This window comes from Phyllostomus discolor, chromosome 12 (assembly GCF_004126475.2).
Source record: "Phyllostomus discolor isolate MPI-MPIP mPhyDis1 chromosome 12, mPhyDis1.pri.v3, whole genome shotgun sequence".
In the NCBI taxonomy this organism is placed as follows: Eukaryota; Metazoa; Chordata; class Mammalia; order Chiroptera; family Phyllostomidae; genus Phyllostomus; species Phyllostomus discolor.
In genome coordinates, this window is record NC_040914.2 from 24,483,002 (window position 1) to 24,499,504 (window position 16,503).

General features: G+C 46.9%; 1 protein-coding gene and 1 pseudogene across 1 annotated transcript in view; both read right to left on the reverse strand.

Moving 5' to 3' along the window:
- The window catches only part of LOC114510670, a 63,383-nt pseudogene extending 55,704 nt beyond the window's left edge, over positions 1-7,679 (reverse strand).
- Positions 7,680-12,286: 4,607 nt separating this feature from the next.
- The window catches only part of LOC114510671 (leukocyte immunoglobulin-like receptor subfamily A member 6), a 37,403-nt gene continuing 33,186 nt past the window's right edge, over positions 12,287-16,503 (reverse strand). Inside the window, exons 3-4 of the mRNA XM_036012898.1 lie at positions 14,321-14,616; positions 12,287-12,409 (exon numbers count right to left, since the gene is read on the reverse strand). Coding sequence (XP_035868791.1) covers positions 12,287-12,409; positions 14,321-14,616 — 419 coding nt within the window. The remainder of the gene's footprint in view (positions 12,410-14,320; positions 14,617-16,503) is intronic.

Consider the following 16,503-nt stretch of genomic DNA (forward strand, 5'->3'; position numbering starts at 1 on the left):
AAAAACACTTAGCAAAGTGGGAATAGAGGGAGCATTCCTCAACATAATAAAGGCCACATATGAGAGACCTACAGACAACATCATACTGAATAGGCAAAAACTAAAATCTTTTCCACTAAGATCAGGAACAAGACAAGGTTGTCCACTTTTACAGCTTCTATTCAACATAGTATTGGAAGTTTTAGCCACAGCAATCAGACAAGAAAAGGAAATAAAAGGCATCTAAATTGGAAAGGAGGAAACAAAACTGTCACTGTTTGCAGATGACATGATAGTGTACCTAGAAAATCCTATAGACTCTGCAAAAATCCTGCTTGACCTAATAAATGAATTTGGCAAAACTGCAGTATACAAAGTCAATATCCAGAAATCAAAGGCATTTTTGTATACCAACAATGAAAAAGCAGAAACAGAAATCAAGAAAAAAATCCCATTTGAAATGGCAAAAAGAAAAATTAAATACCTAGGAATAAATCTAACCAAGGAAGTAAGAGAACTGTATGAAGAAAACTACACAACACTGAAGAAAGAAATCAAGGAAGACACAAACAAATGGAAACATATACCATGTTCATGGCTTGGAAGAATTAACATCATCAAAATGTCCATACTACCAAAAGCAATTTACACATTCAATGCAATACCTATTAAAGTAGCAATGGCATATTTCACAGACATAGAACAAACACTTCAAAAATTTATATGGAACTGTAAATGACCACAAATAGCTGCTGCAATTTTGAGAAAGAAGAGTAAAGTAGGAGGGATCACAATACCTGATACCAAACTGTATTACAAGGCCACTGTAATCAAAACAGCCTGGTACTGGCATAAAAACAGGCACATGGACCAATGGAACAGAACAGAGAGCCCAGAAATAAATCCGAGTCCCTGTGGTCAATTAATATTTGACAAAGGAGGCAGCAACATAAATGGAGTAAAAACAGTCTCTTCAACAAATGGTGTTGGAAAAACTTGACAATTAAATGCAAAAAAATGAAACTCAAGCACCAACTTACACCTTATAGAAAAATAAATTCAAAGTGGATAAGACTTAAATATAAGCCAGGTCACCATTAAAGTCCTAGAGGAAAACATAGGCAGGAAAATCTTAGATATTTCATGCAGCAACATTTTTACTGATACATCCCCTAGAGCAAGGGACATAAAGGAAAGAATAAACAAATGGGATCTCATCAAAATAAAAACCTTCTGCACAGCTAAAGAAAACAGTATTAAAATAAAAAGAGAACCAACTGTATGGGAAAACATATTTGCCAATGATACTGTTACAGGGTGCAGCCAAGAGGGGGGCCCAAATAGGCATTTAAAATGGGGTCCAGAACTTAAGGTGTCCAGGAGATTTTGGGATGTCTCCATCCCCCCGCCCAGGGTGTGGGTTGGGGGGAAGGGACAAATGGAGCAGGGCCATGGAGAGCTGTTTAGCATAGCAACAGCCTTGCAGCTAAACTCTGGCGTGGTTATTTAACATATCTATAGCCTTTGGCTGGTTGCATAGATAGGTTAAGTAGCTGTGATCAGCTCTAAGACAGGGGAACAGAAGTAACTTCCCCACCCAGAAGTAACTTCCCCACCTAGATGTAACTGGGGGGGGGGGGGCGTGTCCCCTGAGTTACAGCGCCTGCGTGGGAGCTCAGAGAGGATTGGCTCCAGGACATGGGGCCACGCCTGCCCAGACTCATGATGGCAGCCCAGTAAAGCTGGAAGGATACGAGTTCCGGCATGTGAAGCCGAGTGTGGGAGGAGTCAGAAATGGGGCTGCAGAGGAAGATTGGCCGCGGGGATTTAAAAACCCAGATTTGGCGGCCATTGAGGAGGAGAACCATGCGCAGCCCTGAGGAGAGCCATGCGCAGCCCTGGAGGAGAGAACCCTGCTGCTTTAGGAAGGAGAGCCATGCACAGCCCTGAGAGAAGGAGAACCATGTGGCTGTGGAGGTGCAGAGAAGATCACGGCCATTGGGAGAGAACCATGCTGCTTTAGAGAGGAGAACCATGCTGCTTTAGGGAGAAGAGCCATGTGCAGCCATTGAGAGAGAACCATGCTGCTTTAAGAAGGAGAGCCATGCACAGCCCTGGAGAAGAGAACCACGCGGCCTGGCAGAGTGGGGCCCCCACAGCTTTAGAAGGGGGAACCACCACCTGGTTTTAGCAGAGATCCCAGCGACTCAGCCGAGGGTGCCGGGAACCCAGGGAGGTCTCCCAGTCGAGAGGGAGTACTAACTGAGAAGAACTAGAAGACTACCTAAGCCATGGACTTCTATTTCCTTTCCTGAGATACGGTACTCTGGACTGGGCAAAGGGGGAAGGAAGGAAGGACTGTGTGTGTGTTTGTGGGTGTTTTAAGGGACTTTGGGATTTTGGTAAAGACATTAGGTCACTACTTTAAGTTAGTATAGCATTAAATAAACATTTCCTTTCCTTTTCACGAATCTCTGGCATTGAGAGACGTCTTTCCTCTGGCGGCGGACATAACGGACCCGGGGCCTTCTTTCAATAATAGTATATCATCCCAGGCCCCCCTTGTTGTGTTCTGTAACAATACCTCAGACAAGGGTTTAATCTCCAAAATAAATAAAGAATTTACATGACTCCACTCTAAGAAGACAAGCAACCCAATTAAAAAATGGACAGAGGATTTGAACAGACACTTCTCCAAGGAGGACATACAGAGGATCCAGAAACACATGAAAAGATGTTGAATATCACTAGCTATCAGAGAGATGCAAATTAAAACCACAATGAGATACCACTTCACACCAGTCAGAATGGCCATCATAAACAAAGCAACAAACAACAAGTGTTGGAGAGGTTGTGGTAAAAAAGGGATCCTAATACACTGTTGGTGGGATTGCAGGCTCATATAACCACTATGGGAAACAGTATGGAACTTCCTCAGAAAACTAAAAATGGATCTGCCTTTTGATCTAGCAATTCCACTTCTAGGATTATATCCTAAAAACCCTAAAACACCAATACAAAAGAACCTATGCACCCCAATTTTCATAGCAGCACAATTTACAATAGCTAAGTGTTGGAAGCAACCTAGATGCCCATCAGTAAATGAATGGATCAAAAAACTATGGTACATTTACACAATGGAATTCTATGCAGCAGAAAGAAAGAAGGAGCTCCTGCCCTTTGCAACAGCATGGTTGCAACTGGAAAGTATTATGCTAAGTGAAATAAGCCATGCAGTGAAAGACAAATACCATATGATCTCATCTTTAACAGGAACCTAAACCACAAAACAAAGAAACAAGCAAAATATAACCAAAGACACTGAAATAAAGAAGAGACTGACAGAGTTCAGAAGGGAGAGGAGAGGGAATTTCAGGGGAAAAAGGAAAGGGTTTACAGGAACTGTTACAGGGTGCAGCCAAGAGGGGGAACCCCAAATAGGCATTTGAAATGTGGTACAGAACTCAAGATGTCCAGGAGATTTTAGGATGTCCTCACCCCCTTCCCCAGGTGTGGGCTGGGGGAAGGGACAAATGGAGCAGGGCCATTGAGAGCTGTTTTGCATAGCAACAACCTTGCAGCTAACCTCTGGTGTGGTCATTTAACATATCTATAGCCTTTGGCTGGTCGCTTAGATATGTTAAATAGCTGTGGCCATGCTGTGAGCCAGGGGAATGGCAGTAACTACCCGACCAAGATGTGACTTGGGGGCAGGCCCCCTCAGTTAACAGGGCCTGTGTGGGAGCTTGAAGAAAATTGGCTCCATGACGTGGGCCACACCTGCCCAGACTCATGATGGCAGCCCATTAAAGCTGGAAGGATATGAGTTCTGGCATGTGAAGCCGAGTGTGGGAGGAGTCGGAAATGGGGCTGCAGAGGAAGATGGGCACGGGGATTTAAACCCAGATGTAGAAGCCTGGGAGGGAGAACCACATGGCCTTGACAGAGTGGAGACTCCTGCAGCCCTGAGAGAGAGAATCACCATGCGGCTTTAGCAGAGAACCGCCACTGGGCTTTGGCAGAGTGGCGACCCACTCCCCCCCTGTAGCCATTGTGCAGGGGGAGAAGCATGCAGTTTTGGCTGAGTGGGGACCCCCGCAGCTTTAGAAGGGGGAACCACCACCTGGTTTTAGTAGAGATCCTGGCGACACAGCTGAGGGTGCCAGGAACCCAGGGAAGTCTCCCAGTCAAGATGGAGTACTAACTGGGGATAACCAGAGGACTGCCTGAGCCAAGGACTTCTATTTCCTTTCCTGAGATACGGTACTCTGGACTGGGCAAAGGGGGAAGGAAGGACTGTCTGTTTGTGGGTGTTTTAAGGGACTTTAGGATTTTTTTGATAAAGACATTAGGTCACTACTTTAAGTTTGTATAGCACTAAATAAACATTTCCTTTCCTTTTCACAAATCTCTGGCATTGAGAGATGTCTTTCCTCTGGCGGTGGACATGACAGACCTGGGGGCTTTTTTTTTTTTCAATAATAGTATATCGTCCCAGCCCCCCCTTGTTTGTTCTGTAACAGAACGAGTATAAGGACACATGGATAAAAACTAGGGGTGGGTGGAAATGGGAGGGAGGAGGGGAGGGGTAGGTGGGTGGGTTGGGATGGAAGTAAAAGATAGAAAATTGTACTGCAATAACAATTTAAATAAAATTTTTAAAAAAGAAAAAGAAAAAAATATTTAGGCAACATTGACTTGGGCCAGAATTCTGATTTGTCCTTAAAGCAGATATTTACTTAAATAATCATCATCCAATGTCTGTGTGTCCTTGAGTGGTAATGTGCAGTCTCTGCCTTAGTCTTCTTACCTGGATGATGTAGTCACAAAGCCCAGTCCCCACAGTGGCTGTGGGTCAGTGGAGCTGGTTCATGGAAGGGAGACTTCCATTTACAGACCAGATGAAGTCGTGAGTGGGCAGGGATCAAGGTATCCAGGGTCAAGGGCAGGATTGTAGCACCTGCTTGAGACCTTGTCTGCTCTGAAACCAAGCCCAGCTACTCACAATAGCTCTAAAGTATATAGACAAAGACATGTGCAGGAAAGAGAAGTGTTCCCAAATGGAGAGGGAACCACAGTGGAGAACAGAGACTGAAACTGAGTGATCCCAGTAACCAGGACCATCCACATTACACAGGAAGGATATTCCCCCCTAAGTGGTCAGAGAGGGACCCCAGGACCTCACAGGAAAAGAATAGGGGAGCAGCTGAAGACTGGAAGTGTGGTCCTTGCCCTGTGTTTCTGTATGGACTCTGGGATGTCTCAGCCCACTCACCCAAGTTCGTGGTCAGCAGTGAGCAGTCTCCCCTGTGTGTCCTGAAACAGACTGAGTCCAGTATGTCAGGCATGGGTGTCTGTCCTGTGTGTGTGTGTGTGTGTGTGTGTGTGTGAGGTTCCCTTTGGACCAGTCATGGTGGGCAGAATGCTAAGCAGGTGCTGAGCCTGAGAGAGTGGACGGCATGGGTCAGGGGCTCTGGCCACAGCCCCTGATCAGCATGACTCCCACAACAGCCCTGGAGAATCTGTGGGAGACCAGGTGTGTGAGGGGAGAGACTCCTACATGAGTGGACAGTGGAGAAATTCTAATGATGACAGACAGAGCTATGGACACAGTCTAATGATACTGGGGGCTGTCACATGCAATGAAAGAGAGTCAGTAGAAAATATGAGAGCAATATAAGATGATCACATATAAATATCTGAAAAATAAAGGGAGGACTCAAACTTGGAACCAGGAATTTGAATTATTTTATGGAAGAGTATAATGAGTTAGAAATCAGAGAGATGAACAGCCCAGTAGAATGGACACACTAAAACAATTCTTCCCATCAAGGGTGAGACACAGCTGAAGGTCCAGTTATGACAGCAGAGTACAATATTGAGGAAATTTCCATAATGCAGCTTAGGGACACCAGAAGTGAGGACTGAAGGTAGCTTGGGACTAGAGTGAGGAGGGCCAATGTCATATCTATGGTGTCAGAAGGAAAGAAGTGTGTGACATATAGTAACAGCTCGAGAGAATAATAATTGAACATTTTGCAGAGATGAGGAAGACCAAGAAAGTGGCAGGGGGCATGTATTTAAAAATGAAATTGGCCCTGTGTGGTGTAGCTCAGTGGACTGAGTGTGGGCCTGAACCAAGGGTCACTTGATCGATTCCCAGTCAGGGCACATGCCTGGGTTGTGGGCCAGGTCCGCAGTGGGGGCCATGTGAGAGGCAACCACACATTGATGTTTCTCTCCCTCTCTTTCTCCTTCCCTTCCCCTGTCTCTAAATTAATAAATAAAATATTAAAAACAATAAAATAGAAATGAAATCTGTATCTTGTCTTCTTGTGGTAAATGAAGGAAATGAAGGGTAAATTAAAATGTAAAAAATCATATTTTACACTGAATCATACACATTAAAATGGTTAATATTAAATTATATGAGTTTCAGTGAATACAAAAATCAAGAAACACTGGCCAGGGGTCCTTTAAAAAAGTCTTAATATTATTTTCTATGGAAAACACAATTTACTAAAATGCCAAGCTTGCTGACACCAGACTTCCTCACAGCAAAGAGTGACACCAGAAAACAGTGGGGGCACACCTCCAGGAGCAGATTGTCAGTGAAGATTGTGCACTGAGCTCCATCAGTTCTGCCATCCCAGTTTCTGAATCCTCCACTCTTGGAATTCCTGGGGCGGTTGCTCTAAAGTTGTGTGGACGTGGTTCTGTGTATTCTTGTTTCTTTGAAAACTTTCTGCTTTGGACCTAAGCCCTGAATCTCCCTTGTGGGCTGAAATAAAAGACCATCTTCAGAGCAACTGCACAGCAAGCCCAAGCCAGGAGTGTTAGCTACTCCTGCCCCTTCCTGCTGCCCACAGCACAGAGCCAGCCATAGGCAGCAGAGAGACTCATGGCCCCTGGCAAGCTTGGTCCTGCTGGGTCCTTGGGCAGCATCCCAGTCTCCTCCAACCCCAGTCTTTCTTACATCCTGGGTCTTAGTTACTCCAGGATTCTCCAGCCCAAAAGTAGATAACACTGCCTCTGAGACATTAGGCCTACCAGAGTCCCTGGTTTACCCTTAGAAAAGATTTATATTTTGTGTATTTCCAAGGAAATTTAGTCTTTTAAGGGCCCACAATGAGGGAGAAAATATACAAGATGCTCCTTGTTCACAGTCATCTTGAGAGGGTACAGTCCCCAAAGTTGCAAGTGGTTAATAATGGCAATTATGTTTGTGTCATCTTATGTGAGCTTCACAACCTCTTTGTGCAAGAATATTTATTTTTGAAATCATTTTTATGGTTATTCTATTATAGTTGTCCCAATTTTTTCCCCTTGGCCCTCCTCCACCCATCCCATACCCCTCTTTTGCAATCAATTCCCACACTCTTGTCCATGTCCAAGGGTGATTCAGATATGTTTCTGTGACTTGTCCACATGCCAACCTGTGACCCTCATGGCTGGAACTGTTGGTTCAAACTCCCAGTCCCCTGCTGTTCCCACCCACGTCTATCACCTGGAGACTAACACACTGACAGGTGGCAGAGCTGTGGTTTATGTGAAGGTGACTTTAACCAGCAAGGACCCTCAGGGGAGGCAAGTGTGAGAACTCCCCTCCTGAAGGGCCTTGAAGACCCTCTGCTGGGCCATTGGGAGTACAATCTCTCCGGGACTCACCTGGCTTTACCTGAGAAGACACTCGCTTGCATGAGCTATTGCCCCTTTTCCACAGGAAGTTCTAGGATGTGTCTCATTGTTAGAATGAGAGGCTCTGCAGTGACTCTCATGTGCTCTCTGATGGCCACAGGGAGGGGCTTCATGCAGGAAGACAAGTGCCTTTGGAGACCTAAAGCCCTTCCCTCACAAGGCTCCTTTCTGGCCCTTGGGGTCTTTATCTCCAGCCACCTCCTCTATGTTTTCCACCTGCATTCAGTATCTCCCCTTGGATGTGATGTTCAGTGTAGGCTTTGTACTTGTCCTTTTATCATACGGAGGAAGTTCCCTTCAAGTTCTGGAGATCCCAGAGTTTTGTTGGCTTTTGACAAATGCTTTTACTCTAGCATTTTTAGTTAACACATGGGAGGGCATGGGTTTATTTCCTTTTTAAAAAATATGTTTTATTGATTATGCTATTGCAGTTGTCCCATTCCCCCTGCTTTAGTTCCCTCTGCCATGCACACCCCCTCCCACCCCCATTCTTCTCCTTTCATGTCCATGGGAGTACATATAAGTTCTTGGCTTCTACATTTCCCATACTATTCTTAACCTCCCCGTCTATTTTCTACCTGCCATTTATGCTACTTATTCTCTGTACTTTTTCACCTTCTTTCTCCCCCCCCAACTCCCCCACAGATAACTCTCCATGTGATCTCCACTTCTCTGCTTCTGTTCCTGTAGTAGTTGTTTGCTCAGGTTTTTTTTTTTTCTTTTGGTTCTGTTGTTAACAGCTGTGTGTTTGTTGTCATTTTACTGTTCATAGTTTTGATATTCTTTTTCTTAGATAAGGCCCTTTAACATTTCATAGGATAAGGGATGGGTGATAATGAACTCCTAGGAAGCACTTTATCTGGCCTTCCATTCTGAATGATAGCTTTGCTGGGTAGAGTCTTGTTGGATTTAGGTCCTTACCTTTCCTGACTTGGGATACTTCTTTTCAGCCCCTTCCTGCCTGCAAGGTTTCTTTTGAGAAATCAACTAACTGATAGTCTAATGGGATCCTTTGTAGGTAACAGTCTCCTTTTCTGTTGCTGCTTTTAATTTTCTCTTCTTATCTTTAACCTTGGCTAATGTAATTATGATGTGCCTTGGTCCAACCCCTTCTTGGGTCCAACTTGTTTGGGACTCTCTGAGTTTCCTGGACTTCCTGAAAGTCTATTTCCTTTGTCAGATTGGGGAAGTTCCTCTTCCTCATTTGTTCAAATAAATTTTCAATTTTTTGGTCTTGTTCTTGTCTTTCTGGCACCCCTATGATTCAGATGTTGGAACATTCAAAGAGGTCCTGGAGGTCCCTAAGCCTCTTCTCATTGTTATGAATTCCTGTTTCTTCATCCTGTTTTGGTTGAATGTTTCTTTCTTCCTTCTGCTCCAAACCATTGATTTGAGTTCCAGTTTCTTTCCCGTCACTGTTGGTTCCCTGTACATTTTCTTTTATTTCACTTTTCATAGTCTTCATTTTTTTCCTCTAATTTTTGACCATATTCAACCAATTCTATGAGCATCCTGATGACCAGTGTTTTGAACTGTGCATCTGATAGGTTGGCTCTCTCTTCCTCACTTAGTTGTAGTTCTTCTGGATCCTTTATCTATTCTTCCACCTGGGCCATTTTTTTTTGTCTCATCCCCCCTGTTAGGTAGTAAGGGGCAGAGCATTATGTGCTCACCAAGGAAGGGCAACCCATGTGGCTGTGCTGTGACACTGTATGTGGGGGAGGGTTCGAGAGGGAACAGTGTGGCTTGGTCTGCTCTCTGCCAGTTTTCAGTCACTTCCCCTGCTAACCACAATCAAATTGGGCCCTTCTGTTGCTGAATCCTGGGTAGGTGGGTTTGTGTACATTCTAGGACCCTGTGGGTCTCTCCAAAGAACTCTCCTGTGAGGCTGGGAGTTTCTCCCGCTGCTGCCTCAACCCCAGCAGGTGTTTTCAGTCAGAGGCTTTGAGGCTTTATTTCCTTGTACTGGAACCCTGGGTTGTGTGGTCTGCCTCACTCCCCAGTTGTTACTTCCAATTAATCTGGGTGCAAATGTGGGGCCGCCAAGTCCATCAACTACCAAGGTGGCAGCTTGGTCAACCAGCTGCCACCTTGTCTGCCCCATTCTCCAGCCTCTGCCTTGCCTGGAGTCCTCTCCATCTAGCTGCCCATCTCCAACCCTCCTACCAGTCTAAATGAACATTTCTTCTTTAATTCATTGGTTGTTGGGCTTCCATACAGTTTCATTTTCTCTCAGTTTTGTATATAGATATTCCACTGATTCCTGAATGGTCATTTTGTACACTAGAACATTACTGAATTTCTTTTCTGGTTTTAAGCATTTTTTTGTGGAGTTTTTAGGGGTATTTAAATATAAGTTGTATCATCCACACACAGTTTTCCATCTTTCTTTCCCATTCAGATCCCTTTGTTTGTTTTCCTTGTCTGAGGGTCTCTGCCTAGGATCGTTAGTGTGAGTTGCACAGGAGTGAGAGTGGGTTTCCTTGTCCTGTCACTGGTCTCAGAAGAGAAACTCTCAGCTTTTCAGTGTTGAGTCTGATGTTAACTGCGTGACCTTTATTTTGCGTGAAGTGTGATCATTCTGCCCCTAACTTGCTGACACTTTTTATTATGGAAGAATGCTCTACTTTCTCCAACGTCTTGTCTGCATCTATTCAAACAACCATATGTTTATACCATTTACTTTATTATTGCATGAAACCTTTTATTGATTTGCACATGTGGAAAACTTTTTGCCAATTTTCAGGATGTTGTGTTAAATCCCATTTTGTTCATGGTATACGAAAGTTTAAATGTGCTCTTGAATTTGTCATGCGTATGTTTGTTGAGAAATTTTGCATCTATATTCAAGGAGAATATTGGCTTTGCTTTTTTTTTCTTGATGTTTTCAAGGTGTAGTGGGTCCCAGGCTTGAAATCAGTTAGGGCGGAAGCCACGGAGTTTGCACCAGAGTGTCGCTGCTGGTGAACTGCTTGGAGCAGAAAGGGCAGGGGAAGCTCTTCTGCTCCCTGTGCACCTGGTGGCAGCAGGCACCTCTTTGTACATAGGAACTTGTAGTGGCTGCAAGCCGTGTTGCAGGCACTGGGTGCTGCTCACCTGTGTGTGTTCCCAATGCGAGGTGAGGAGCTAGGACTAAGCTAGTTTTGGCGCAGCCTGGGAAGGGAGTGTGGTTGCTTTTGCAGCAGTGGCGCAGGCCTAGGATCAGAATGAGGTGTAGGAAGAAGGGGACCAGGGGAGACTGTGTTGGGAAGGATGGCGCTACCCCTCCCAGACGCCTAGCCCCTCCACGCTGGTTGGCCAGGATCCTGGCAGACAGGCAGTGAAATGTGTGGCCATGGAACAGCCCTGAGCAAGTCAGAGTGAAATAATCCACGCAGGTCACCACCACAGACCAGTCTCAAAAGGTAGTTGGCTGGGACTCAGGGAGCCTGATAGGGTAGGAGGAAGTTGGGGGCAGAAGAGAGAGGGTGGTGGGTGGCTTTCCCCACCCTCCACCAGCATTTACACCCAGGAATTAGGCAAATGACACAGGGATCAGTGCTTTTGGAAAAAAATGTGTTTTCTGGGAGCTGCTTTACAAACACACTGCCTGGCAGTCACTTCAAACACCAGTTGCTCCTGTAGACTCATGGCTTTTCTGGAGGAACCAGTACCAAGCTCATCCTCTGACACACAGAGCCAGGCAGTGTTTTCATGACAGATTTGTATTTATTTCTCCCAAACTAGTCTCTTACAATTAAATGTGTTGGGATGATATTAGTTCATGATATTACACAGGTGTGAGCCCTGGCTGGAGTGACTCAGTGGGTTCAGCACCCATCTTCAAACTGAAGGGTCCCCTGCTCCATTCTTGGTCAGGGCGCACAGCAGGGTTTCAGGCCAGGACCCAGGCAGATGGCAACAAATCTGTGTTTCTATGGCACAAATATGTGTCTCTACCTCTTCCCTTCCCCTCTCTAAGAAATAACAAGTGAAATCTTCAAAATGTTACAGAGGTTTGAAGTACACAGTTCTGTGATACATCAACTGTATATGGCATTTTGTTCTTCGGAAATCAAGTCTCTCCTCATCACAGATTTCACTTGCTTCACCCTCCTCTGTCTCACTCTGACCTCTTCCCCCTGGTGACCACCATTCCATTGTCTGTGTCCATCAGTCCAAACTATTCCAAGTATTTATCCTTTTAATCAGTCATTTAACACAGATTTGCACAATCAGTGCAGACCAAAGTTATGCACAATCAATGAATATGGAAAATGAAAGCAAGAAAAGTGTCCTACATGAAAGTGGATCAGAGATGGATCAGATCCCAGGTGTGGATCTGAACCTGTGATGTGGGCTGAGCCTCAGGTCACAGGGTTGAGAACAGAGGGGGCAGTGAAGGAAGGTCAGCAGTGCAGTGAGGCGAGATGCCCACAGTGTAACTGTGGAGAAGCCTCTGCAGCGGCAGCCCCACCTCTCCTTGCACAGGAGCCACGCCCACAACCTCCACATTCTCAGCAGACTCTTTCCCAAGGGGCGCCCACAGTTCCCTCCAGAGCTTCTTGGGGTTGTCAGACTCTTCTCCAGGCTCCACCTCTCTGACTGGTGGGTTTGTTGTCCCCTGTGTTCAGCTACTGGCTGCATCGTGGGGTCTTCTCCGACTGTGCCAAGCTTCAAACAGCAGCACCCCGAGGACCACAAGGATCAAGCCAGATACACCCAATTGGATGAGGTTCGCCACTGTGTAGTCCTGGGGTTGATCAGCTAGGAATTGTGGGTTAAGAGGTCACAGAAGTCAGGACAGACTCATATCACCCCAGTCCCCCTGCATGTCCAGCAGGGCACCTGCATCTCTTTCGCTGGTTTTGATGCTCAGAGCACAGCCCCATAAGTGAGAATTTTCCCTATTCTCTACTCTTGCAGCAGCGAGAGGGAATTGTTTTCCCATCATTCCAGAGGATCAGCTGCTCCAGAGAAAAAGAAATCCAATAGGATATGATAGAAGAGGACTAGGATGGCTTAGATTATCTCTTTGAAATCTTTAAATGGTCTCTCAAACTAATAGTACCCAACTCAATTCCCAAGATAAGGATCTTTGGGGTCTGGTCTTGCATTGCTTTGGAAAGCCAAGATGAACATGGGAAAGTTCAATTCGTTCTGAATGTCAGGCCAGAAAGAGTGATGATTGGATCTACTTTTTCATTGTTCCACCTCAGCCAGCTCTTTCTGTGTTTGACTCAGGAACATAATTTCCATGTCTCATTCCTTCTTTCTATTAGGCTTTCTTTTTTAAAAAATAGATAATTGACTATTCAATTACAACACAGCTATGTACAACACAGCTTTTTTACAGTTGAGAATTATCAAAATTAACATAGCTTCTAAGTGTTCATTCAGTTTGTAATCTAATTGGAAGATTGGTAAGAAAGTAGCAAAAAGATAAATGAAAAAATAAAACCTTCAGATGCACACATGCATGAAAATACAGATCTCTATAGATGACAGACAGGCTCCATTGATATGAGAAATCAAATCACAGGCAGTACAGGGAACTCTGGGAGAGGAAGAGAGCACTGACAGGAGTTCTGATGGGAAGTGTTTTGGAGGCTGACCTGACCCAGCTGACCATTGTTGCTCAAGCAAACAGAGCAGAAATCCTGCTGTCCTCCCACACCCATGTATTGACATTGGTACCCCATGAAGACAAGACAAGCTGAAAGTGGACTCATGTTCTTTCTCACTGGCATCAAAGTTCTAAACTGACTGAGATTTTTCAGATCCTGGATTGGATTCTGCTCTGATAGATGGGAGAAGTGAATCCCAGATACAGGTAGGAGTTTGTCACTGGGACTCACCTTAAGAGGGCTGAGCCAACTTCACTTGGGTTTAGACTGTCAGCAGATCCCCACTCGCCCTGACCCATAAACAAGAGGCCTCCCTGACTCTATCTCCCATGTGGGCCTAATTCCACAGGTACCGGAAAATCAGGGTCCTATAATCAGCATCAAGACAGAGGTAGGTGTGGCTCCTGTTCTTTTCTCCCCATCTGAGCTGAGCATGTTCCCCTTCATGTCTTTCCTCCCCACTGACCACATGGAGCCCAGTGAGCTCCCTGCTGCTTGAGACATGAGGCCCCTTATCTCCTAAAGGTGGAGATAAAGCATCTCCACCTTTATCCCCAGGACTGTGGGAAACAAGGCCTTCTGGAACTATTTGAAGTGTAGAAGTATAAACTGAGGAAGTAGGAGAAACCTGGCGATGTCTGTGACTCCTCTAGGGTAAGGGGACTCTGCTACCCAGCAGATATGCAGTTTGTTCATGTGGAGGAGTGTCTGCAGACCCCAGCTGCTGCATGACACAGGAGCCAGGGGAGGCTGTGAGTGTGCCTGTCTCTTCATGTCTCCTGTAGTCCAATAGTTGTCCCTCAAATGTTGTCCCTTCACACACTTCAGTCTCCTCCCTGCACACAAGAGAACTGGATGGACCCTCAGGTGGGGTGAGGCATGGAGAGGATGAGGGAGTCCCCATCCTCTCCACCTCTTTATGCGGTGGGATTCCCCCTTTGATGACCTCACTGTTTCACCCTGCTTCCAATCCCAGCCCAGAGCTGTCCTAGGACAGAGTCTGCTCCCTGAATGAACATGGGGTGGGAGTCCCTCACCTGAAACCACGAGCTCCAGGGGGTCACTGGCTGTGACAGCTGGAAGGGGGAGGAGCTGTGTGAGGTGTAGCAACTGTAGGTCCCATTGTGGCCCAGGGTCACAGGGCTGATGGTGAAGTTGGCCTGAGAGGGGGCAGCTGTGTCCTGTAGATGAAGCTGCTGGGAAGGATCCAGGGACCTCTCCCTGTGCAGGTGGAAGGTGTCAGCCCTGACAGATCCACACTGCAGGGTCATGTTTGCTCCCCAGGGCACTAAAGGCCCTGGCTGGGCTGAAAGGGAGGGTTTCCAGGACATTCCTGGGAAAAGGAGGATTGTTTTCTGCACAGGGTCACCTCTCCCTTCATAACCTTGGTCCTAAGGTGAGGGATAGTGTCCATCCCCTCCTCAAGGACTCTGTGACTCCTCTCAGCTCCTCTCAGTCCCTCTGAGTGGTCATCCTTTTTCTCCACACAACTCACTCCCCTTTCATCAATCCCTGTCCTAAACCTCAGTCCTCTCTGTCTCTGCTCCACAACCCTGACCTGACCCCATCACCACCAAGGTGACCACAGGCCACAGCCTTGAGTAGGCAGTCAAGACAAGGGGCAGGGAAGGACTCCTCACCTGCGATCAGGATGTCCAGGGGGGCGCTGGGGGCTGACCACACATAGGAGATGTTGTGTCCACTGTAGCACCTGTACCGGCCCCCATGGGTGAGGTTCACAGGGCCCAGGGGGAAATTGGGGCTGTGCTGCCCTTGGAGACTCTGAGGGGGTGTCGGCCCCTCATCCTTGGTGAGAGCGAATATGTCAAAGCTGGGCTCTGAGTGACACTGGAGGGTCAGGTTTTTTCCAGGCAGCACCAGGGGGCCTGGCTGAGCTGAGAGGGAGGGCTCCCTGTACACACCTGGGGAGAAGGTCATTGTCACCCAGGGGACACACACACCCACTGCCTATGGGGGGCTGCAGGGAGAGCTCTCACTTTTTCCACCCTAAGTCTCTTCCCTGTGCTTCTGTTCCCAGTAAACCTGAGTCATGGACCCCTACCTCCCCCAGGGCTTTACTAGGCACAGGGTTAGATCAGATATTTGGGGGCACAGGTAAGAATTGAAGCCAAGTATAAGCCACCTTGCCTGTGACTTCACGGTGCAGAGGGTCACTGGGCTGTGACCACACATTGGGGTAGGAGCTGGAGGAACCATAGCATCTGCATGTTCCCTCACGGGAGGGGATCATGGGGCCCACAGGGAAGACAGCTTGCCACCTCCCAGCATAGGATCTCCATTGGGATTTACTGCGTTGGAGCGGCTTAGCCCCTCCCTCGTTCAGCAGTTGGAAAGTATCCCATGTGGAGTGTCAGCTGCACAAGAGGGACACATTCCCTCCTGAGTTCACCACTGGGCCTGGGTGGGCTGAGAGGGAGGGTGCAGTGTACACTCCTGAGGGAGAAGGAGGATCTGAGTTAAAGGGGACCATCACCCCACCTTCCCCAAGTGTGTGCTGTGAGGGGTGAGGCCATTCTAAAGACACACTCTGTCCCCTTCATCCTCTGAGGAGGAGCCCACAGTGGGGAGACCTGGATTTCCCCTTACCTGTCACCACCAGGAGCAGGGGCTCACTTCTCTCAGACAGCATGCCCGCAGTGCTGTATGCACACTGGTACAGCCCCGCATTCTGTGAGCTCATGGACTGAATGAGGAACATGGTCTTGTTGCTGGAGGCCTGTGGGATTCTTGTATCCAAGGGCCGACAAACCCCCTCCTTATACAGAATGTAGCCATCTGCCTGCAGAGACCCCTGACACCAGATGGTCACAGGGCTCCCCTCTCTAATGATGGGGCATGGGTCAGCCCAGATGGAGGGTTTTGGAAGAACTCCTAGAAAGGAATAAGTCTTGCAGGGTGAGGAAGGTCCTTGTCTTCTCAGTTTCCCCAGCTGTCACTCCAAAGCTCCTCCCACACTGGTCACCACCAGCCCAGATCCACTGTGTGTCCCCCAGCTGCCCAGGGGCATCATTGTGCTGAAGCAGGAGATCTGGGGCAGGACTCACCTGCCTGGAACTGGTTCACCGGGCCCCGACGCAGCCCTGGAAGAGAGTGTCTGTGAGATTTTCCTTCAACTGATAGGATATTTGAGAAGAGATGTAGGATGGCTTAGGTCATCTCATTTCGAATCTTTGATGGGACTCTCAAAGTAATGGTACCC